The sequence below is a fragment of the Coenobita brevimanus genome, chromosome 98, assembly GCF_032717465.1.
Source record: "Coenobita brevimanus isolate Jiangsu-jjx chromosome 98, ASM3271746v2, whole genome shotgun sequence".
In the NCBI taxonomy this organism is placed as follows: domain Eukaryota; kingdom Metazoa; phylum Arthropoda; class Malacostraca; order Decapoda; family Coenobitidae; genus Coenobita; species Coenobita brevimanus.
In genome coordinates, this window is record NC_137051.1 from 28,855,610 (window position 1) to 28,881,928 (window position 26,319).

The 26,319-nt window shown below is 42.6% G+C and overlaps 1 protein-coding gene across 1 annotated transcript in view; it reads left to right on the forward strand.

The window, feature by feature from the left end:
* The window catches only part of LOC145414099 (transmembrane protein 198), a 112,870-nt gene that overhangs the window by 34,162 nt on the left and 52,389 nt on the right, over positions 1-26,319 (forward strand). The window contains exon 2 of the mRNA XM_080283658.1: positions 12,773-13,013. Coding sequence (XP_080139784.1) covers positions 12,773-13,013 — 241 coding nt within the window. The remainder of the gene's footprint in view (positions 1-12,772; positions 13,014-26,319) is intronic.

Below are 26,319 nucleotides of genomic sequence, written 5' to 3' on the forward strand. Positions count from 1 at the left end.
AAGCCGAAGCCAGAGTGTAGAGAATTCAGAAGAATCGAGTTCAGGAACATGAGAGCAAGATAAGTTGTTGCGTATATATACACAACAGCCACCTTTGGCTTTGAAATGAGTATAGAGATAGTGGGAGGATACAGAAAAGGGCTTGCTGTCAGTTGCCTCAGACAGCTGAGTCTCAGAAAAAGAAGGCGAGGTTTAGAGGAGGAGAGGTGGTGCTCAACAGAGCGAAAATTAGAAGAAAGGCCGCGAATGCTGCAGAAATGAAGAAGAGCGTCAGACAGTGGTTCCAGGCACCTCGAGTCGTCACCGGGAGAGGGGCAGAAGGTGGGGGCATTTATGGTCCCCCCCCCCTGGGGACTTCGACGCTGGGTGATGAGATGCCATGATTTTTTTTTTGAATTTTGGAAAAGGAAGTGTAGTGTGTACTGTGCATGTAGTTTGGTGTAGATAGACAAATTTGTGTTGGAGAGCATGCTGGCCTACTCTCTGTGTGAAACACTGAAAAAGTTCAGCAAAGGAGGATGGTCAGGAACTAGTCCTGAGGGCTGATGAAACGGTAGCTCCAGCACTCCCTGTCATCAGTTTTCCATCCACCTCGGGAGTACTGCCCTGCTCGACTGGTGCAACAGTCTACTCCTCATATCCCTGATATCCCTCACCCTCATATGTGTTTTGCCTGGTTTGTGGCTTATTTTCTCCTGTGGTTTTTCCACGCGCTTCCAGTCACATAGGTAAGTGTAGCATGCGTCGTATGTATCAAGGATCTTTACCATTTTTCCCCAATAGCAATTTACTATCACCAGAAGTCGCGTTTTAAATCAATTTGCCGGATAAATAAATCTTCATACCGCTTTAACCCGTCACGTCCCGAGCACTTTCGCACCTCCGACACCCCCTAGTCCCGACCATTTTTGGAAAAATTTTTTTTGGCTAAAACCTCCGCTTTTGGTGAGAAACATCGATAATTCATAGAGAAATCGCTCACCTGAGGTTTAAAATGCTCGATACAGGTACGAGTACCTCCTTACTTTACAGGGTTTTCTATCAGGATGGCTGGAAAGAAAACGAGTTATATGGAAGGATAACTATTCCACACCACTCATAAACGGTATTTATTTATTTATTTGGTACGAATTTATATGTAGTATGAGAGTATATTGGTTTTCAAACAGTAATATAGGCAATATAAGCATTGTTTCACTCACTAACTCATCACCATTCCTGACCTTCTTTTGCCACATTACCTGATCATCATTTCTGACTGTTTCTTCCTCTAATGCTATGTAAACTTTGTCCTCCACATTGTCATCGATTGGGGAATCACTCTGGCCCTGAATGTCTTTATTGGCCAGGTCACTGGTAACAGGTGAATTGCTGGGACAATGGAGGGGGGAGGTTATGTGGTGTAAGGCATTGTCCCTGCTTGGCATCTTGTAGAGGAATAGAGGAAGGTGTCCCGTGTATATGTACGAAAAATCACGCGCGAAAATTGAAAATTGTGCAAATTAGGGACCTTGCAATTGCACAACGTACCAGTATATCGTCGGGACTGGCAAATGCAAAATGTTGCAATGTACCCATACATCGACGGGACGTCTCGAGTAATGTTATCGGAGATTCTCACCTCCCCCTTTTATTTAGTTTTTAATTTTCGCTCCAGTTCGGCTGTGGAGTACTTAATGACATTATGAGTGAAAACAAGAGAATAAGCAATTAATCTTACACAGATGTAACTTGGTATTTGTAAATGTGACCCTAGCTGTATGTCTGTGGGTTGATTAGTGAGTAGTTTTATGAATGCCATCCGTCGTGCAGAGTAGTCTACAAAGGTTCTTTACGCTCTCTTCAGCCCACGAATGTATTATACCATTTATATTACCTCCATGATTTAGCTTATCAAGAAGATGTGCTTTATTATAAAGTATTTTTACCACCACCAGGCGATTTTATTCATCTTCAGATGGACCTTTAGTAATGAAGGGGTTGCTTGAGGCTATGAAGGGTTTTCAAGTAACGTCATCACACCTGAAATTCTCCATCGAGACAAATGTAAACAAGCATGCGAAGCAAGCAGAATGGTATGTTCTTACAATGTCCACGGCTGTCATTATAGGCATGGTTGAGAGAAACACTTGAAAATACCGAAGAGGTCCAAAATCAACAACACTGAGTGAAGAGAGGCGACACTTATGGCCAACTGCTGAACCAGGTTAAAATAATAAGAGACTTTCGGAGAGTGTCACTCCGAACTCTGTCCTTCACTAGTCTTTTGCTGGTTACCATGCTTGTAATAGCTGTGGGTTATTTTCACTCCAGTGTCAGATTGTGAGATATAGTAATGGCATATGCCGTTGAAATTACTAAAATATTACTTAGAAGAATCGTAACCAAGAGGAATGATCTCCTTTATTTTCATCATTTTAGAATTTATGATCATAGACTTCATACCGAAGTGTCAGGCCTTCACAACTATGCCTTGCATAAATTGTAGTTGGTTTATTACAGACTGCAAAGAGACGCCCGTGCGCATTAACCCGCGCCGTCCCGACGACGTGAATTAACGCGGCAACATTGCAAGGTCCCTAATTTGCACAATTTTCAATTTTCGCGAGTGATTTCACGAGTGATTTTTGGCACGTATACACGGGACACCTTCCTCTATTCCTCTACAAGATGCCAAGCAGGAACAATGCCTTACACTGCATAACCTCTCCCCCCCCCCCTGCACGCCATTGTCTCGGCAATTCACCTGTTACCAGTGACCTGGCCAATAAAGACATTCAGGGCCAGAGTGATTCCCCAATCGATGACAATGTGGAGGACAAAGTTTACATAGCATTAGAGGAAGAAACAGTCAGAAATGATGATCAGGTAATGTGGGGAAAAAAAGGTCATGAATGGTGATGAGTTAGTGAGTGAAACAATGCTTATAATGCCTATATTACTGTTTGAAAACCAATATACTCTTGTACTACATATAAATTCGTACCAAGTAAATAAATGAATACTGTTTATGAGTGGATAAAATAGTTACCCTCCCATAGAACTCGTTTTCTTTGGTGCCAGCCTGTTAGAAAATCCAGTCAGGTAAGGAAGTACTCGTACCTAAATCCGGTATTTTAAACCTCAGGTGAACGATTTCTCTATGAATTTTCAATGTTTCTCACCAAAAGTGGATGTTTGAGCCAAAACAATAAAGGTCCAAAAACATCGGGCTGGGGCGGGTTAAAGGGGCAGTCCATCTCATGCTTGTTTACCAAAGAGCAATGCCTGTTTCGTCCGTCCTGTGCCAATGTTTGAGAATGAACTGCACTGAATTAAAGGAATTAGATGCGATAATTAATGGCTGCACTGGTGTGCCAGAAAAAGAAATGATTGCATAGTTACTTGTTTTGCTACTGTTATAACTTTGCCCTCCCTTGAATTTTTATTTATGACAAAATTTCATTACCTGGCCGGGTTTTACAAAAAGGTGTCACCTTAATGTTTATTTAAAATATGAAAACTGAAGGAACAAAATGTATGTACAGTAATCACTCCAATATCCGGATCAATAGAGCCATCAGTAGGTTCGGATATTGGTTTTGTCCGGATATTGGGCCCCAGCTTATGGACTTGTACTTACGGACCCTAACACAGAGAAACACCTATACAACTCCCTCCGGACATGCATAGCACCTATTTAACACCCAAATCACACCAATAAGGCACATAAATGACTGAAATAAATGCAATAGACACATAAAATGTGGGTTTAGAAGTATGTTCATACATTAATAAACATTCTGGTACTTATGGACTCTAACCGAACCTAACCTAACCGAACCTAACCGAACTCTGAAAAACACATTCCTACTGCACATGCATGAGGTAAGTTTAGTATGGAAAGAAGTACAGTATGACACTTTCTGGTAAGTATAGTATGGGAAAAAATACAATATGAAACATTCTGGTAAATATAGTATGGAAAATAGTACAACATGAAACATTTTGGCTACTTACAGCAAGTCCCTGGCCACCTCGATGAATAACCGCCTCCTCTCGGACTCTGACAGTAAGAACGATTTCCTGAAGCACTTGCACTACACTCTTCCTGAAGTCTTGCACTGAACTTAGTCACTAACACACAGAAGTCCGTTCTTTTCACAGTGTTCACTTTAGTCCAAATAATGTTCCATTAAATTTAAGTGTTGCACATTAACTTTTCCCAAGCCATGGCGAAGAGCGTAGGTCTTGTCGCGGTGAGAGACAGGCGGGAAGTGGGGAGGATGCAGCGGCGCTCTATCGGACGTCGGAGGAATGACGAACCAAAACAATGCTCTCACGCGGCGCGCGCGGCAAGTTCAAATTACGGACGGCAAAAAATCGATTTTTTTCCCAATTTTTTTGGATTTTCGGACCATTTTGGGAATGTTTGATCCCAGGACGATAAGGTTCGGTTAGTGGGGATGTTCGGTTATTGGGCGTCCGGATATTAGAGGGATTACTGTATATATTAATATCGACAGTTTGCACCATTTAACATAAAGAGGATATTAATGTGTAATATAGATAGAAGTCGTACTAAGTCTCCAGTGCTACTTAGAATAATGTATGTCCCTTCAATTTTTGGAAGGGATGGTAAAATAAATCATAAAACATGTACCAAAGGCAGATCAGGTAAGCCTCTGTTTGAGCCTCTGAATGAGGATGTGTCAGAAGCCTTTTTCAGTCCGATGATATGACCAGTTTTATTCGTGCTGCTAGATGATTTTACTGTTTAGAGCACTCATACTGAAGAGGGTTAATGAAGGCTATATCATCATCCAGTTCAGTCACCCGAGTTGAACAAAATCGTCGGAATAAGGAATAAAACGATTTACATCCTCAGAGTGAAGGAAGTAGTTTAATCAAGCTCATCTAGCAGCACATGCTACAGGCTAATGTGTATTTTTTTTTTTCCTCATTGTATAAATCAAGGTACATCATACGAATCAAACAAATATTGGACTTCAAAACCTTGGTTAATTGCCACAATGGTCTAGTAAATGTACAGTAAGCACATCCGCCTGAGCCATGTTTTATCACCCCACTGGGTCGGTCACCTATGGCGTACAGAAACAAATGTCAAGTAGTAGTATTTGACAAATATTAAATATCAGAAAACTGAGGTAGTGACAAGCTTTATGAAAGCACTATTCTTACTCAAAAAGACGATACGAATGTAGATATGAAAGCCTATTTCACTGAACTCATTAGTGATGTAACGAAATGACTATGTAAGGGATTGCCGAATGGAAGCCCAGTGTACGCATATACAAAATACCCAGTCAAAAGCATTCATTCGTGGGTGTGATATTTTTTATCAACGAGTATTTTAGTGACTTTAACCCGTGACGTCCCGACGATGTATGAGTACGTTGCAACATTTTGCATTTGCCAGTCCCGACGACGTACTGGTACGTTGTGCAATTGCAGGTCCCTAATTTGCACAATTTTCAATTTTCGCGCGTGATTTTTCGTACATATACACGGGACACCTTCCTCTATTCCTCTAAAAGATGCCAAGCAGGGACAATGCCTTACACCGCATAACCTCTCCCCCCCATTGTCTCAGCAGTTCACCTGTTACCAGTGACCTGGCCAATAAAGACATTCAGGGCCAGAGTGATTCCCCAATCAATGACAATATGGAGGACAAAGTTTACATAGCATTAGAGGAAGAAACAGTCAGAAATGATGATCAGGTAATGTGGCAAAAGAAGGTCAGGAATGGTGATGAGTTAGTGAGTGAAACAATGCTTATAATGCCTATATTACTGTTTGAAAACCAATATACTCTCGTACTACATATAAATTCGTACCAAATAAATAAATAAATAAATACCATTTATGAGTGGTGTGGAATAGTTATCCTCCCATAGGACTCCTTTTCTTTGCAGCCAGCCTGATAGAAAACCCTGTAAGGTAAGGAGGTACTCCTACCTGTATCGAGTATTTTAAACCTCAGGTGAGCGATTTCTCTATGAATTTTCGATGTTTCTCACCAAAAGCGGAGGTTTTAGCCAAAAAAAAATTTTTCCAAAAATGCATGGGACTGAGGGGTGTCGGAGGTGCGAAAGTGCTTGAGACGTGACGGGTTAATGGTCTGTGGTTTTGCCAACTCTCACAAGTTTATTCACACACATAGAATAGTCACAATAGTTATGTTACTTTTTCAGGTCTAGGACTGGGTTAGGGCTCACCAGCTTGGTAGCAGACAACATTCTGAAAGTCCCTCATTAGGAGAGCATGTGAATGACACTATTATTTCTCGAATAGCAAAACTCTGTTGTACATCATTCCCTACATTTATGGGGTACATACACTGTCGTGTTACCATCACTGAGCTCTGTAGTAGAGCTTAGTGGTTACCATATGGCCTTTAGATTAACAGCTGTTAATGACTAAGGTCTTGGATATATAAACATTGATGCCGCTCAGGGAGGCAGAACATACGTCAGCATGGCCGCTGTGTTGGAAAGGTCGAGTGCACGTCGTCTGCTATGGTACTGTCTTTAACTTCTCTGAAATGCCACAGTGTTACACCAACAAGCGAACAATTGGCGCCAGACATCAAGGAGTAACTTTTCATGGATAAGTATATACACTTTGCACTATCAGATCAATACAAGCGTCATGTAGCCCTGCTGTGCTCAGACTACTGAGCTGTATAGTATGGAGAGGCTGTCTCCGCCGCGAGCATGTGATTTTCGCCGTCATATTGAAACACGTACAGTCGTCGGCTCGTCGCTTATATACAAGAACGTGTATGGATTGTGACTTTTTGTCGGCCTAGTTCAACAAATTATATGGAGTACTATAGTGGTAGGTGGGGGCGCTCACCATCCACTCACTCGAAGTAGTGCTGCTCTCGAAGTAGTGCTGCTCTCGGGTGTCTGCCCTTTCGTCTCCTTGATCCTTCTTTCCTTCCATCCTCTTCTGTCTTTCTTTCCTTCATTCTTTCCTCGTCCTTCTGCCTACAGGTGACTTTATGCTCACTCTTCTGTCTGTCTTTCTTTCCTTCTTTCCTTTTCCTTCCGCCTGTGGGTGACTACACTGAGTGACAAGCCAAATGGTTTCCTGTACACCAGGAAACCATTTACTATGCTGGGTGGCACCTGGTGGTTTAGTGGGTAATTACAGGGCTCCAATCGGACTGAACCAGTGAAGGTTTATGTCCAAGGGGTTTATTGCTCACTTAATGCCACTCAGGGATGAGTGAGGCTGGTCAGTTTCATCATAAATGTCAGGACCAACTTAACTAGCCCCGGGCTCCTACGCTTCTCATGGGGCAATGTAGGATTGGATGATGGATGAATGGACGGACATTTAGTCTGTTGGTGGCGGGTGGTGATGACCGTCATCCACTCACTTGATGTAGTGCTGCCTACTTCTTCCTTCACCTTTATGACTTTTTTTTTTTTTTTTTTTTGTCTGTCCCCTCTTTTCCTATTGCTCACCATCATCCACTCACTTGATGTTGTGCTGCTTACTACTGCCTTCACCATTATCACTCTTTTTCTGTGTCTGCCATCTTCTCTTCCTATTTCTCCCATCATTCCTGTTACATTTTATTACTCCTCTTTCCATTTCAGGTGGCTTTACATTGAGTGACAAGCCTAATGGTTACCTGTTAGCCAGGAAATCATTTACAACCCTGGGTGGTAGCCATATAACCAATCCATACGTGTTCCCTACTTGTCAGCAAGTGGGTTGGCAGAGGGTTAATGCCCCTTCCCGTAAAACAACTAACTCAAAGACTAACGACCACCCCCTATGGGATTATGGCGTCTGGCAATATATAGATAGACAGATTTAGGCAATGAGTATAAAACAGCGCCATAGGTTGCTGCAGTGCAGTTTACCCTTTACGGCACTAAGGCAGAGAACGGTAATGACAGAAAAGGAAAAGATAGTGTGGTATTAACGTTGAAATGATAGTGATGTTGAAGCTGTTTTACGTCGAAGTAATGGTGTTGAAATGGTGTGGGAAGACCTTTGACTATCCATGTCATGAAATCGAATGTCCAGATTGATAAAGGCCTGAAGAAACATGGAAATATCTAAAAAGAGTGAACAGCAGAGGAGAGGACATGGAGAGAAAGACTGGAGATAAATGGTCCCCATTTAGTGGCCTCATTCATCCAGGGATATTGTGGAAGAATCTTCCCGCCCCACCCCAAGGGGCAGTAATGTTATAGAATTAGCAACAAGATACATTTCTTACTTGTGAAATGTAACCCCATATCTCTTCGATGAATTCCTGTGCCCACTTTTGTTTCCGTAAGCTGCACAGTGGACCATGGCACTATATTTTCCGGAATCATCAGCTGCTTTCAAAAGCCCACAGTGCAGCTCAGTACAAAAACGCGGGCTAACATGGCTGCCGCTACACCAGCGCCGCCCTGGCAGCGGCTACATAAGTTACGCAGTACTACCCACCAAGGACCCACCTCTCTCCATACTATAGAGCTCAGTGGCTCAGACTGATGCATGCAGATGTGCAGTATTTCCACATCCAGTTTAGTTGTACAGTAAACATACAAATCAAAGTGAATAACAGCTAACCTTACAATATAACGTTTGACAGTACCACAGTACATTAAATTCTATTTCGCTATGGTAATCAGCGTACAGTACTCAGATTCTCATGTACTGAGCCACGTAAGGTAAAGGTCAAGGAAGCCCTCGTTACCTTATTTCGTTTGTTCTTGCAATTTTTTGTAGGAATGCCACTGTATACACATTATACAAACAAAATTAGAGTATGGTGCGAGGATGTAGTACGATTGAGGCTAAAAGGGAGGAGACTGGGAGAATGTGAGAAGAAAGTTGGATGTGTTAGCTTTGAGTGAAACGAAGATGAAAGGAAAAGGTGAGCATAAGTTTGGAAGTGTGAATGGAAGATTGTCAGGTGTTGATAGAGGAAGGGCAAGAGAAGGTGTGGCCTTGTTAGTGAGTCCGGATGTACAGCAGTGTGTGATTGAATGGAAGGAGGTGTCATCGAGACTGATATGGGTGAAAGCGAAATTTGAACTGAGTTGTGGGTATTTGTGAGTGCATATGGGCCTGGTAGTGAAAGGGATGAAGAAGAGAGGGATTCTTTCTGGAATGATGTTGATGTGTGTCTGCAGAGTTTTGGGGCGAATGTGAATGTGGTAATGATGGGAGATCTGAATGCTAGAGTGGGAAATGTAGCAGGTGAAGGTGTAGTTGGTATGCATGGTGTGCCTGGAAGAAATGAAAATGGGGAACGAATGATAGGGATGTGCCTTGAGCGAGAGATGGTGATTGGAAATACCTTGTTTGAGAAGAAAGATATTTATAAGAATACATGGGTGAGACAGGAGGGTCGAAGGGTTGTTGATAGAGCATTGATGGACGCTGTGGTTGTGTCCAGGAATGTAATAGGAAGATTGTCGGATGTGAGATTCTGGGAGGTGAGGGTGGAGGTATGTCTGACCACTACCTGGTGGAGGGAAAGTTAAGAGTAGGTAAGAGATGGGTGAGAGTTAGGTGTGGCAGGGAGGTTTTGAAAGTGAGTGAGTTGGATAAAAGAGAGAAAATGATAGAGTATCAGGAGAAACTGAAAAGATGAATGGAACACAGTGAAGGATCAGGAAAATGGCAGTGTGGAGGAGGAATGGCAATTGTTTAAGAGTGCTGTTGTGGGGCTTGCTGAAGAGGTGTGTGGTGTGAGACGAATGGGTGTGGTGTAAGAAAAGGAAGTGAATGGTGGTGCGAGGAAGTATGGCTGTGACTGAGAAGAGACGTGCATATGAAGTGTGGCTGCAGAGGAAAGATGAGGTATCATATGACACGTATAAGGAAAAGAGGAATAGGGTGAGAAGGGCTGTGCGTGATGCTAAAGTGGCAGCAGATGAAAGATGGGGTAGGCGGTTGACTGAGAATTTTCAACAGAATAAGAATATGTTTTGGAAGGAGGTGAAAAGGGTGCAAAAGTGAGAGTCTGGGGAGGAAGAGCGAGTAAAAGCAGAGCATGGAAGGATGTTAATTGAGATGGATGCAGTACAGAAGAGATGGGTGGAGTATATTGAAAGATTGTTAAATGTAGAGGAGGAAAGGGAGGCTGAGATTGTGGCAGATGAAAGGGTGCAAGGAATAAATGTGTTGGGAGAGCTGAATGAGTCTTTGATCACGAAGGAGAAAGTGCAGGAGGCAGTAAAGGAGATGAAAACAGGGAAAGCTGCAGGTATGGATGGGTGTGCTGTGGAATTCCTGAAAGGTGGTGGAGCTGCTATTGTTGACTGGTTAGTAAGACTGTTGACTGTGTGCTTTGTGAATGATATGGTGCCAGTTGACTGGGCAAGTGCTTGTGTGGTCCCGTTGTATAAAGGTAAGGGTGATAAGTATGATTGTACTAGGTTTAGGGGTATAAGTGTGTTGAGTGTTGTAGGAAAGGTGTACTCGTATGGTAGTGTTAATTATGAGAGTTAGAGAGGGTACAGAGGGAGTGATCAGTGATGAGTAGTGGCTTTAGGAGAGGGAGGGGATTGGTGGATCGGGTGTTTGCTGTGAGACAGGTGTGTGAAAAGCATTTAGCAAAAGGTAAGGATGTGTTTTGGGCGTTCATGGATTTAGAGAAAGCCTATGATAGAAATGATAGGGAGGCTTTGTGGACTGTTATAAGATTGTATGGATTTGTTGGTAGGTTACTAAAAGTGAAAAGTTTTTATATGAATAGTAGAGCATGTGTAAGAGTGGGAAATACTGTGAGTGATTGGTTTCCTGTGAGAGTGGGGCTGCGGCAGGGATGTGTGATGTCGCCTTGGTTGTTTAATATTTATATGGATGGTGTTGTAAGAGTGCTAGGTGGAGGTCTGACTCTGGTCAATGTTGATGATGGAAGTGGAATCTGAAGCAGCTGCTGTTTGCAGATGATACTGCATTGGTGGCTGATTCTGAGGAGAGATTGAGACAGTTGGTAGAGGAGTTTGGAAGGGTGTGTGAAAGGAGGAAATTGAAAATAAATGAGAATAAGAGTAAAGTGATTAAGTGTACGAGGTTGATAGATGGTAGGAGGATGAATATAGTTTAGAATGGTGAGTTGCTTGAGGAGGTAGAGTGTTTTAAGTATTTAGGGTCACATGTTGCTGTGGATGGAAGAATAGATGCAGAAGTGAAGTTTAGAATGAATGTAGTAGGAAAGGTGCTGGGAGGAATGAAAAAAGTGTTCAGATGTCGTTCGCTTAGAATGGATGTAAAGAGAAGGCTGTATGAGGGTGTTGTGGTACTGACTGTGTTATATGGGGCTGAAACATGGAATATGGGTGTAGCAGAGAGAAAAAGTTTGAATGTAATGGAGATGAGGTGTCAGAGGAGTAGTGTGGAGTGACGCGTATGGATCAAGTGAGAAATGATGAAGTGCGAAGGAGAACTGGAGTTGTTCAGGAGATGGCTGATCGAGTTGAGCAGAGGGTGTTGCGATGGTTTGGGCATATGGAGAGAATGGATATTGAGCAATTGGTGAAAGAGAGAACTAGATCTGATGTGAGAGGTGTAAGGCTGAGAGGAAGACTACGAATAGGATGGATGGACAGTGTGAAGAGAACGTTGGATGCGAGAGGGATGTCTGTTGAGCAAAGAGGAGTGGCTGTGCGTGATATAAATGAGTGGAGAGAAATTGTGAATGAATAAATGATGACACAGCCCTGAGGGGATATTCTCCCGCATTTGTCTGATCAGTTGATCAGGTCAGGTGCGGGTAAGGGGATGGGTCTATTATGATGTGGCAGGGGTAAACCAGCTCTGCTGTCAGGCCCTGCTGCGGATGTCACTGATTGCACTGCACGGTTGACTCTTGTGTGGTGTGGTGCGGTGAGGATCTGTCCCATCTTCCCTCAGGGGCTGTGATGCGAATGAATGTGTTTGAGTGGATGAGTAAATTGAGAGTGTGTCGTCCTGTCTCGGCTACCTCCCTTTCCTTTGGGGAAGCAGCCTAGGTATATAGATATATAGATAAATTATGCTAGAAATGTATTGACTTCAGAAAAGCAATGTTGGGTCACAGTAGTGTATTTTCTGGCGAAATGACTACCCTGACCATCTATGAACCTAACAATCTCAGAGCGTCAGCATTTGCAAGGTCATTTAGGGACTTGGCATCATAGTATGCTCCACATCATCCCGTGGTTATATGGTTACCACCCAGTGTTGTAAATAGTTTCCTGAGTTAAAGGAAACCATTAGGCTTGTCACTCTGTGTAGAGCCACCAGAAGTGGAAAGAAGAGTAATAAAAAGTGACAGGAAAGAGAGGAGGACACACAGAAATAGAATGATGAAGGTGACAGAAGTATGCAGCACAACATCGTGTGTATGATGGTCGACACCACCTACCACTGGTCCCTTCAGTAAAAATTAAAACAAATAAAATGCAAACTTGATTGACTGAAATAGTATGGAAGTAACATTAATGAAACAAATCACATCTTTCAAAAGGGTTTGATGAGTTTCAAAAAAGTTTATATTGTATCCTAAGTTCTGTTACCATTCCACTTGGACTTCAGTATTTTACTTACATTCTGTTTTACTAAGTCCATTGGTAAATTTCTTGCATTGTGCAAGTTGATTAGCAGGACATTAACTCATTGTTTACCATGATGTCTTATTGTTTATGCATGCCACCACCAGATGATTTTATTTGTTTAGTGAATGGGTGCAAGGGGAGGGTTTTAAAGTTATGCAAGAGCCAATGATTATTGTTCTTTATAAAAGTAATTGTTGGTGTTGCAGGGTATCGGTGCTTCAAGGCTGTGATGTTCCTGACGGGGTTCATCTTCGCATCTGTGGTGGTGTACCTGATCTGCCTGAGTGAAGACCTGCTGCCCATGCTGGGGAATGCGGGGGTGGCATTGGGGGCAGGGGTCATGTTCGGTCTCATCACCATGTTGGTCCAGTATGTTGGACTCTTCATGACAGGACTCCACACTGGGCTCTTCCTTGGGGTTGCTGGCATAGCTATCGCCTATAATTGGTCAGTATCAAGTATAGTTCATTAGTCTGGTTTTTAAATTTCATGAGAAGATATTGGAACATGTCATTGCTGGTTAGTCTTGTAGAGTACATAAGGTGCTATCCAAAATTTTCCAGATTGGGATCGCGACTCCTAAACATGATGTAGTAACACAATGTGCCTCCAGGTCACAGTACTAACATGCATTGCGTGTCAGTGTGCCACGTCGCATGGAGCTAGGCGGATGTGGGGATTAGTGACATTCAATTAAGTTTGCTGTCATGCACGTGTTGTCTGGTGATTCAAGATGGATATAAAAAAGGAACAGCGAATTTGCAACAAATTATGTGCAAATTTCGGGACAAATATAACAGAGACCCTGGCAGTGGTTCAACAAGTGTTTAGTGAGCAATATCTTGGTTGGACAACCTCACCAAGACCCGAGAAGGCCAGACTGGTGAAAAGCAGTGTCAAGAGCATGCTGATCATTTTCTTAGACATCAAGGGGATTGTGCACAAAGAATTCGTCCCAGCTGCCCAAACTGTCAATTCCAGCTTCTACTGTGATGTTGTGTGGCGACTACTTGAAGATGTGAGGAGGTGACATCCTGACCTTTGGCAAGACAACAACTGACATGTTCATCATGGCAATGCCCCAGTTCACAGTGCGCTCAACACCCAGCAGTTTTTGGCCAAAAACAACATGGCTATCGTCCCCCACCTTCCTTGCTCACCGGATTTGGCCCCCAGTGACTTCTTTCTGTTCACAAAAATGAAGATCAAGCTGAAAAGGCATCATTTTGATATCGTTGAGGACATCCAAAAGGAATACCCGGCGGTACCCAACACTCTCATTGAATGGGATTTCCAGGGACCGTTCCAGCAATGGAAGAAGTGCTGAGACCAGTGTTTCAGTGCACAGGAGAACTATTTTGAGGGTGATGGTGGCCAGTAGGAGCTATGGTGAGTTTTCAGTTTTATAGCATTAGCCCTGAAAATTTTGAATGGCACCTTGTACAGTTGTTCTTTGTCGTACCCTAGTCTTTCTGATTGAACAGACCCATCAACTGCAGGAAACTGCTCCTGCAGGGCTGTCTCATGTAGTGAACCAGGGTTTCCAAATGGCTGACATCTCGCCACAGCGAGGCACGGGGATTAGTGTGGAGGTTTGGTTCCTGGGTGGATGTTGCATTTGCTTCACCCACATCAGTGGCACCATAGTAAGTTCCATGTCACCCCATTATTTGGCTATATGGTTACCACCCAGCATTGTAAATTGTTTCCTGAGTTACAGGAAACCATTTGGCCTTTCACCCAATTTAGAGCCATCTGATGTGGGAAGAAGAGCAGTACCGGTAACTAGTAACAGGAAGGATGGGAGGTATGTATAAAGTCACCAATATTAATGTGTACTGTTTGATTAATCAGATGTGTATTGTTCATCAGTTTACTGTATGAAATTGGTCACTTACGTATAACTTTAGTTGGACATGTTTGTAACTTGTGAATATCTTGTAGTGTATGACTAATAAGTTTTGTAGCAGTAAGTAATGAGTCCATGGTGTGTGATGGATATGGTGTAACTTTCATAATACTTAATTTGTAATAAATGGTGTTTGACATGTGTTTAATATATAATTTCATCATATATAACCTCCCTTTCCATGGGGGAAGCAGCCTAGGTATATATTATATTATTATTATAATATAACTGTTGAGTCCATGTATGGTATATAAATTTAGGGTTTTCTGTGTACCGGTACTTGTTTACTGAGTCAGTACAGTACTGACATCTAAAAGACCATTGTATTTAACTGGTATTATGTTTTGTGTATCTTGTAATTGTTATGTATATTTGGCTGCTGATCATCAGGAGATTTGGACACTTTGTCATACTTTTCATTGCAACTACTAGACAATTTTATTCAACTTGAGGAGGACGTATAATTTCTTCTATCTATCTATCTATTGCCAGACCCCTCAATCCCGTTTGGGGTGGCCACAAACAAAACGCCTCCAAGTCCCCCTGTCCCCCTGGGGGTAGGTTTTTTTTTCGAGAATACTCCCCCAGTATCCCTGCTTGTCGTAAAAGGCGACTAAAAGGGTTGGCGGAGGGTTAGTGCCCCTCCCCGGAAAACAACTAACTAAAAAGACAAACATATAATTTAGAAGAAGTTAATAAAAAGATGTGTCTTTGCAGTTTGAAAAGTCTATCTTTGGTATATAAAATTGTCTGGAGGTTTTTTAACCCCTACACCGCGGGCTTGTTTACCAATGACTTGCGTGTGCCGCGGGGTTATTTGGGCTCCGACAGACTCTCAAAAAATATTTGCCAAAAATCAGTTATTAGTCCTAGAATAATAAAATTACATATGCTTATGGCACATACCTTCAGCTTTCTCCTGGAATGATTGTTGAGCCTTCTTCGGTTACCGTAGGACTTGTGGAGACATCTGAAGTAGGGTAACGAAGTCTCCACTTTACACTTCCCGACAACCCGTAATATGATTACCACAGCCAGATACAAACACTATAAACACTGTTCTACAATTTTCAAGTAGTTTGGGATCCATACTAAAAAAAAAAACACTGTGAAAGCAATGGAAATTACGAGCGCGTCTGATCGTCGCACTGGCACTAGTTCGCTTTTGTTACTCTGTCATTTATTATTCATAAAACCCCTCACACTTTATATTTCTATTACTATATAACACTTATATATATCTACAGTCTTTATCCATAAGTTTCCTTCAGTAGTATTAGTTTATTGTCACTGTAGGGATTCAATTTCTTTCAGTAAAATACGTAGCATTCACTTTCTCGTCCTGTATACTGGCATTGAGAGTGAATGTCACTTTCATCTTCACTCCCATAACTCATAGCATTCAGACATGCTAGAGTGAAACTTTCACTTTCATTACTCCTAGGGTATATACTCGTATTCTTATAATACTACTCATTTACATTTCTATTTACGTTCTCTATTTTATTTACGTTATTTACATTTCTATTTTATTTACAGTGTGTTGTGCACTGTCACTTGAAATAACTTATAAAACTATTTTCCATTGTTCATGTATATTTACATTCATTACTTTCACTTGCTGTTTACACATTATTTACACATTATTTACAATTCCACTTGCACTGTTTTACTCAATAGAAAGATCGTAGTCACTCTTTTATCAATTGTCAGCCCTTTACCTCTTTCCACACGAGGTTTAGTAGGGGGTAAAGGTCACAGAGCCATTTGCATGGGGGTGAAAAAAGGCCTTGAAGTCAGCAAGAAGAAACATACGTCCCCTCACTTCGGAAGATGAGAGTAAACTGATAACGCAGGGCCAGCCTGGAGGCCTGTTTAGGGTTTATTCAGAGTTACCAATATTGGTTCTTGAAACAGCTAAGTCTAGCACTGATATGATTGGCAGGAAATCTAGACAATACATTATAAATTTGGTAGTTCCAGGTGAATGTAAATATCACTTGGGCTTCTCCCTTCCCTCCTTACATGTATATTTATTACGAAAATAGATTAGAGGCCTACTTAGGAGATATATAATCAGAGCTACCAATGTTAAATCTTGAAACAGCTTTGTGTAGCACTGATATGATTGGCAGGAAATCTAGACAATACATTATAAATTAGGTAGTTCCAGGTGAATGTAAATATCACTTAGGCTTCTCCCTTCCCTCCTTACATGTATATTTATTAAGAAAATAGATTATACGGCATATTTCAAGGGGAAAAAAACAGCGAAAATTAGCGAACGAGTGCACGTGAGGTGTTGTCAGGTGATAATTAGCCAATTCCAGGTGTATGGCACTCTCACTTACCTTATTTCTTTCTTGTATATATTATTTGGTATAAGAATACGACATAGGGCTTATTTCAATGGATGAAATCAGTGAAAAATTCCAGGGAAGATTTACTTAGCGTAGCATGGCCGGGCAGGCGAGAGGATAGGGTAATGGAGGGGGGGTAGGGAGGGGAGTCAAGAACGGGGAGAAATGGCTAAATTGTCAACAATGGATGGGAGTACAGATGAGATTAGGAGTGCTGACTAGTGTTGGACATTGGCAGTACTGATAGATGATACAAGCCCCCACTTGGAAGCCCGGGTGAATTCAAAATAACACAGAATCACAAAAGCGACGCCCCGCGGTACGATCCCTTGCTCCCAAGCGTCACGAAAGTGATGCCCCGCGGTTAAGGGGTTAAAACAAAGTACTGGAAGTAATTAGATTCAAGGGATTAAATGCTGAAAGTCACTGATCTGTTACTTGTGTTTTAACTTGTGTTTTAATTGATGAACATACTTGTTGTGTTGTCCCATTCTTTATGATGAAGTTCAAAAACAAAGTTATTACAAGGGGGATGTTACATATGACCTTGCTTGTATTGTTTATAAGTCACCCTAGCCACAGTAAAGCCAGGTTTTGTGCAGGATAAATGGCTGTGAAGTGCATCCACCACTGTCTCATTGAAGGCTGTTGTCTTCTTGTTGCCTAATCTCAGCTGAAGATGTTTATATTTTTTTCCTGGCAGTTTTAGGAATCTGAAGTGTTGTTCAGGATACCACTCATATCAGCTTGCATTCACTCATATTTCTGTTGTTTCTCTTCTTTGGGATGTATTGGTAACAGATAAGAGAAAAGCTCCAGTCACTTTTGATATGAAAGAGGGTGATGGTAGACATGTAATGCAGGGCAGATGATGGATGAAATTAAAACATTTGATAGGCCTAAGATAGATAAGGCAGCAGGAATAAATGGAGTCAGTGGAAAATGCTAAGATCCTGTGGTGAGGAGGCAGCAGACATACAAAATGTACAAACAAGTATGGAATACAGTGATTCCTTGGTTATAGTTTTTTTTTCCTTTATCACAAGATGAAAATCTGTATTCCTACTGACATCATGCATTTTTCAGCTAAAAAAAACTGTTGTTGCACATCTGAACTGGTTCGTGCTGACAATGATGGTTCAAAATCTGTGGTTTCTGATGGCTTTGAGGGATTCAGAGATGAGTCCATGAGGGAGTTAATCTGAGGTGGTGGAGACCACTAACTCGTCAGCCCCTAGCCTCAGAACCCCTTACCCTAACGCCATCTCAGTTTCTATATGGTACACATGTTTCTTCCTTATTGTGCCCTTTTCATCATTTTCTGTTAACATAATCATGCCTGTTTGTGTTTTGAAAACTTGCCATAACAGTATGTATGTATGTATTTAGTGGGTCTAAATTGTTGTAAAGGGGAAAATTTGGGTTTAAGAGTGGGTGCCTGGTACCTATTAGGATTAATCCCACAGGTTCTTTGCTTTGTTATCATGCAGTTTCATTATCATACGCTCAGTGCAGTACCAGTTATGCACAGTAATTAAGGGATCACTGTAGGGAAGGCACTGGAAGCTAAAGAAAGGCAGTGATAGTCCCTTTCTGCAGAGAGAGGTGTAGTAAGGAGTATAAAAATAATCTGGGGAAGAGTGTAAGAATAATCAAGGAATCACAGTAGTTTGTAGTGCAATTTGGTGAAAGTTTTGGTAGCTTAATATATATATATATATATATATATATATATATAAAACCAAACTATGGTGCTTAGTGGTTTTGTGGGTAATTAAGGCGCTCCAATCGAAATGTGCCTGTGTAGGTTTATATCCAAGGGGTAGTTGGGGTTTATTGTTCACGTAATGCCACTCAGGGATAGGTGAGGCTGGCCACTCTCATCTTGAATGTCAGGATCAACATGCCTACCCCCGGACTCCTATGCTCCTCATGGGACAATTTAGGATTGCATGATGATGAAGGTATGTGTGTGTGTATATATATATATATATATATATATATATATATCCATCCATCCATCCATCATCCAGTCCTACGTTGCCCCATGAGGAGCGTAGAAGCCCGGGGCTAGGCAGTTAGTCCTGACATTTATGATGAAAGTGACCAGCCTCACTCATCCCTGAGTTGCATTACGTGAGCAATCAACCCCAATCACCCCTTGGATATAAACCTTCACCAGTTGAATCCAATTGGAGCACAATAATTACCCACTAAACCACAAGGATGCCATATATATATATATATATATATATATATATATATATATATATACACACACACACACACACACACACACAGTAGGTACCCACAATACTTGAGTATATGGATGGCAGAGGATGTCGCATACTAGGAATTTGCGTACTCTGAATACATAAACTTATTAGAAAAATTACATATGGGCGGCACCCCCCTTCATGGACAACCCTTGAGACTCCCATCAGACCTAAGTATTGTACTGTACAGGAAAACTGTCTAAGACATATTACCTAAAATAAAGTAAACCAACAAGATTATGGCATTACTAAATCTACAAGGATATAGCTTAACTAAACCAACAAGAATATGGCTGCTCACCGTAACCCAAGAGGACAACAGGCTTAATGAAGGTAAGAAGGGGATCCGAGGCAGGTGAGGTCATCACTTCCTCCACTCGCAACTGACAGTGTTCGATGTTCTCGAATTCTTCCATGAATTTATCTAGGGCACACAGTACCCAGCTGAGCTCCATCGTCGACAAATCTCCACTCTCCATCACTGGTGGTTGGCGCTTCTTGGGGTGGCAGTGTCGTGTGCTTGGGGTAAACCCTGGATTTGGGCCACTCTTCGCTGCTGCCTCACCTACAACGAGTTCAGTTCGTGTACTTTTAAAAAATACACTAAAATTGGGAAAAAAATAGGTCCTCGTGTGCAGGGAGGATCGCGTACACTGAACTTGGGTACTGTGGGTACCTTCTATATATATATATATATATATATATATATATATATATATACAGTCATTACTCGTTTTACGATGGGGTTACTTCAGGTCATACCTTATCGTATACCGATTTTATCGTAAATTGGGAGATTGAAACCTATTATAAAAGGGGGGGGTTACGTCAGCTCGACTTCCCAAAGTCACCTAACCAAGACTGAACCATAAATGACAACCCACCTTCATTCCTTCCTGTGTTGGTCCAAGTCGTCTCCAAGTTGTCCCCTCTGAGGCTGGGGGACAGCCTGTGCTAACAGGCACTAGTGGTCAGCCTCTGAGTCAGACAGGAACAGGTTAGGGGGAGGGGAATGTGGCCCATACCTGCACCAACCATAGCACTGAGGCCTACACTGGCACTGACCTTACCACTGGGCACACAAATCCACAGAAGTAATTCCTTAATTCACGCAAACTTTTTTCACGCGATTTCGGTTATCCACGAATTTTTCGTACAGTAATTAAAACAAAATTATAGTATTTGAATAAATGATTTTAATATATGAGAGAAATAAATAAAATATAAAAATGCCTACCTGCTGCCCATGTGCATACATGTGTGTGTGTGTGTGTGTGTGTGTGTGTGTGTGGGAGGTCGGTCTACCACGCACACGGTCAGGTTGAATCCAACGATCGAACCGTGTGTGACTCGTGAATTGTTATTTGTGGCTTATTTTTCTGCCTTCCAGTGATTGCTTGCCTTGTCTGCCAACATGGGGCCTAAGCGTAGTGCTAGTGATGCATGTGGTAACACACCAAAACGGACTCATAAAGTGATGTCACTGACAGAGAAAGTTAAAGTGCTGGACAAACTTAGGGAAGGAATGTTGGCGACAATTCGCCGTCAGGATGATTCCCTGTCATTTATTTACATACCAGTTTATTTAGCAAGTACAGTACACTAGTTTTTTACTTATATGAATTATAAAATCCCCCTGAAAATTAGTTATTAAAGTATTAATTAATCAATAATAAATATATTTATAGAATGACAGGGAATCGTCCAGGGAGTGAATTGTCCTAACGGTGAATCATTCATGTTTTGATGATGAATTGACTTGACGGTGAATTGTCTCGGAACCGTATGTTTGGGGTGAATGAGTCAACTGTTCCTACAATAAAGAAGGCAGAACGTAGCAAACAGGAGTCAGTGAGGGCTAGTGCACCAGACTGTGCTAAAGTGTCTCCACCTACGCCTGTGAATTGTCTTGGAACCGTATGTTTGGGGTGAATGAGTCAACTGTTCGTACAATAAAGAAGGCAGAATGTAGCAAACAGGAGGCATTGAGGGCTAGTGCAACAGACTGCTAAAGTGTCTCCACCTATGCCTGTGCCTGGCGCTTTCTGATAGCAAAATTGTTATAGCAGGAAATTTATCGTAAATTGAAGTTTGGGGTGGAAATTTTCTATTATCATTGTAGCGAATTATCGTAAACCGAATCATCATAAAATGAGTGATGACTGTATACATATATATATATATACATATATATATATATATATATATATATATACATATATATATATATATATATATATATATATATATATATACATATACAGTGGACTCGCACAGTGCGTGAGAGATTGGGCGGTGCACGAGCTCGCGCACTGGGAATTCGCATACTAGGAATACATAATCTTATGGAAATAATTTCATATGGGCGGTACCCCCTCATATCTGGACATTTTTTGGCCCTTAGAGACATAATAAAGGTCATATGTTTCAGACATTGTACTAAAGTTATAGCTACAATAACAAAAATATGGGTAGTCACCTTAACAGTAGACAACAGGCCTGATGACCTTAAATAACAGGGGTTCCGAGGCGTGGCAACACTTACAGCGCTGCACTCCCCACCGCACCTCCCACCGCACCAACACTTCCCTCCACAGACTCCTCTTGATCACCTTCCCCAGGAGCATCAAAGTCACTCACTTCGGCCATAAACCCTTCAAAGTCCAATGCTGACCCTTCTGACAGTGCATCCTCTTCATCCTCAACAGGAACAGGAGCAGACGATGTCGATGGTTCCGCAATTTCACCAACTTGAGCCCGCTGTGTGTAGTTTGTTATGAGCGTCTGTCTTCTCCTGTTTATTTCTTCCCTGTGCCTGTCTGTGTAGAAACGGAAGAGTTTGTCGATACCAACCAGAAGTTCCTCCGTTCTTAGGTTGCTCACTTCCTGTTCCTTCACCTCTTCCTTGAGCTTATCCACGGCAGCAAGGATCTTGCTAATGTTTGACATACACAGCTCAGTCCTGCCTTCCATCACGCTAGGCTGCTCAACTTGACTCTGTCTGGCGTCGGGCTCTGCGTCAACCTCGTCTATCCGTTGCAACACTTCCTCAGGAGGCTGTTCCTCAGTAGCAGTGTGCACTTCTTGTATGTCCACCAATGTAACGTCCTCGAAACCTGGTACAGCTTGTGCTGCTGTCAATGTTGCTGCCTCAGCCTCAGCCAGTGGTTGAATGGCCGTCTCCTGGGTGATGCATAAGTGAGGCACGAGCATTTGCCACGCATGGTTCACCATTGCAGGTGTAATCTGGTGCCAGGCTTGAAGGAGAAATTCAACTGCGTCCTTCACCGTAAAGTTACGCCAAAATGCTTCAACAGTCATGGCATCTGTAGCAGGTCGGGATACAGGTGCTGGTGGAGGTGGAACGTGAGCAGATTGCTCATCAAGGTCTTCGTCGTGATCTTCTTGTAGGGCATGAAGCTCCTCTTGCGTGTCGGTCTTCCTGCGTAGGTAGTCGTACACTTGCTTATAGTAGAAATGCTTCACTGTGGAGATTAGTTCTTGATCCAGTGGCTGCACTAGTGATATTGTGCGGGGCGGCAGAAATACAACACAACAATCCTTATGAAGATCTTCCAGGTATGGAGGGTGACTTGGTGCATTATCAAGCACAAGGAGCATCTTATATGGAATGCCCAGTTCCCGACACTTGGCCCTCGCATCAGGGACACACCGCCTCGTTAACCAGTCTGCCATAATGTTCCCGGTCATCCAACCATTTGCGGACTTGTACCAATACATGCCACTTGCATACATGTTCATGAGGTGTTTGTAGCACCTTGGATGTGAAGCTGTGTGTACAACAACTGGCCTCATCTTGTGGCTCCCAGACAGGTTTACAGCGAACATTATCGTCATCTTACACTTCTGGAGCTTGTGACCATGGGCTTGTTTCTGTCTTTTAGCGATGTAAGTTGATTTGGCGTGGCCTTGTAATATAACGAGGTTTCATCGATGTTGTAGATTTGGTCCTTGGTGTGCTGTCCCTCTTCAATAATCGCTCAAAATATCGCAGGATAGTCTCTCGCAGCCAGCTCATCGGTAGAGGCACGTTCACCAGACACTTTCACGTAACGGAGTTCCTTGCGCTTGAGAAAACGGTCCAGCCATCCAACCGATGCCCTGAAAGGTTTTTCCACTTTTAACCTTCGAGATGCAGTCTTGTAAAAGAGCTGGGCTTGGTTCCGAATAAATCTTCCATTGAGTGGAACACCTTCCTTTTCTTTCCGCATTATGAAGGTGGCAAGATAGCGCTCCATTAGTATCATAGCACGATTTCCCACCCGCGAACAGCCATCTAGGTCAGAGGCACCGTACGTCTTCACTACAGCCTTTATGGCTTCACGGTTCTTCCACACAGTTCTCACCGTAGATTCAGCCAGTCCCAAGGTTCTCCCGCTAGCCGTGTTTCCTTGACCCTCCTCCTTCATCCTAATGATCATTAACTTGGTGGTGTTCGTCAGAAGTTTCTTAACTCTTGGGGTTGTAGCCATGGTGCGGCGAAGTACAGGCAGCACAAAAAACACCACACATTGTACACGTCAGGTTAGCTGTAGAGAGCGGATCCGCACAGTGCACGAGCCAGGACTGTTATGGCACGCCCGCTTCCTTGTACCCCAATCTGCGCAGTAGAATGCCCGGGAATTTCTGTGCATCAACATGACGACACATGACGCCTGTGTGAGGGGTGGTCGCGCACTAGTAGAAAATGGCATTTTTGAGCCACTCCTTGCCTCTGCCTAGCGTTCTGTGCAGTAAACTCGCGCATTGAAGGGTTTTTGGTTATGATTTTTGGTCACTCGTGCACAAGGCGAATCGCGCATTGCGATGACGCGCACTGTGCGAGCCTACTGTATATATACAGTATATATATATATATATATATATATATTACATGGATGGTGTTGTAAGGGAGGTGAATGCAAGAGTTTTAGGTGGAGGTCTGAGTCTGGTGAATGTTGATGGTGGAGAGTGGAATCTGAAGCAGCTGCTGTTTGCAGATGATACTGCACTGGTGGCTGATTCAGAGGAGAGATTGAGACGGTTGGTAGAGGAGTTTGGAAGGGTGTGTGAAAGGAGGAAATTGAAAGTAAATGAGAATAAGAGTAAAGTGATGAAGTGTACGAGGTTGGTAGATGGTAGGGGGATGAATATAGCTTTGAATGGCGAGTTGCTTGAGGAGGTAGAGTGTTTTAAATATCTAGGGTCACGTGTTGCTGTGGATGGAAGAATAGTTGCAGAAGTGAAGTTTAGAATAAATGAAGTAGGAAAGGTGCTGGGAGGAATGAAAAAAATGTTTAGATGTCATTCGCTTAGAATGGATGTAAAGAGAAGGCTGTATGAGGGTGTTGTGGTACCGACTGCATTATATAGGGCTGAAACATGGAATATGGGTGTAGAAGAGAGGAAAAGTTTGAATGTAATGGAGATGAGGTGTCTGAGGAGTATGTGTGGAGTGACGTGTATGGATCGAGTGCGAAATGATGAAGTGCGAAGGAGAACTGGAGTTGTTCGGGAGATAGCTGGTAGAGTTGAGCAGAGGGTGTTGTGATGGTTTGGGCATATGGAGAGAATGGATAATGAGCGATTGGTGAAAAAGATAACTAGATCTTATGTGAGAGGTGTAAGGCTGAGAGGAAGACCACGAATAGGATGGATGGACAGTGTGAAGAGAACACTGGATGTGAGAGGGATGTCTATTGAGCAAGGAAGAGTGGCTGTGCGTGACAGAAATAAATGGAGAGAAATTGTGAATGAATAAGTGATGACGCAGCCCTGAGGGGATATTCACCCGCATTTGGTCTGATCAGCTAATCAGGTCAGGTGCGGGTAAGGGGATGGGTCTGTTATGATGTGGCAGGGGTAAACCAGCTCTGCTGTCGGGCCCTGCTGCGGATGTCACTGATTGCACTGCACGGTTGACCCTTGTGCGGTGTGGTGCGGTGAGGATCTGTCCGTTCTCCCCTTGGGGCTAAGATGCGAATGAATGTGTTTGAATGGATGAGTAAATGGGGAGTGTGTTGTCCTGTCTCGGCTACCTCCCTTTCCTTGGGGGAAGCAGCCTAGGTTTATAGATAGATAGATATATATATATATATATATATATATATATATATATATATATATATATATATATATATATACTGTATTTATATATACAGTACCCTCGCGTCCAACACGGTAATATTGTCATGCATGGGTCACGTGTTGGACCAAAAACGTGTTGGACTAACAATAGAGCTTATGGGGAAAAATGAATTATGTCAGCAACCCTTGGAAAAGTCACCCTAAATACCTACCATATACCTATACATATATTGGTACTATTGTAATTATAATAAATGGTACTGTGCTATGAATGATAACTAACCTTTTAGGATAGTGTTGGTGGGCTTGCTGGGAATGGAAGGTGGTATCCAAGGCTGTAGTTAGTCCTACTGGGTCCCCGGAGGATGGCTGCTGGCGTCACTAGCGGGTAATGGCTGTTGCTCCTCCTCAACCTCCCTCATAAATCCTTCGAAATCAAACCTCCCTCATAAATCCTTCGAAATCACACTCAGAATCACTATCTTCGTCCACAGCCATGGAAGGTCCTGCTTCTGCCTGTCCTAGCCCTGTAATCCTCGGCAAAGTGCATGCTCCTCACACTGTTGCCAGAGCCCCGTCTCGTGACTGTGGAAAGTGATCGCTGTTGCTGACTCGGTAGAGAATAAGGAGAAGCAACTTTGCTTATAAACTGGTACGCACGCCGATGAGAAGGGTTTCAAAACGATTTATATTTATTCTAAAATATTAATATGTATTCAGTGTCAGGCTAAATGTTCAATGCTGTAGTACGATACGTTCTCTGTCGAGTCGCCTGGGTTTTGGTCACACTGTTTTCCCCGTCGTATGCTCGGCAGGAATCCATCCAGATGAATTCCAAATGCCCGTGGTATCGTCAGCAATTTTACCACGTTACCGTTCCGATTTACCATCGTATCCTCGGCAAACCTGGTATGAAGTGCCGTGTGATAGCCTTCGGCTGCAAGGATCTTGTCTTAAGTTTTTTATTATGATCACGTTGGCTTCATTCATGTCGTAGGCCTTGGCAATGTCAACTTTCCTCTCCCCTTTCTTCTTCCTCTCGATGCTTTCTAGCTTGGTGGCCTGAGGGAGGTGCCGACGCTTCTTGGGTTTCTCAGAAGGCTTCCTAGGCATCGTGAGCA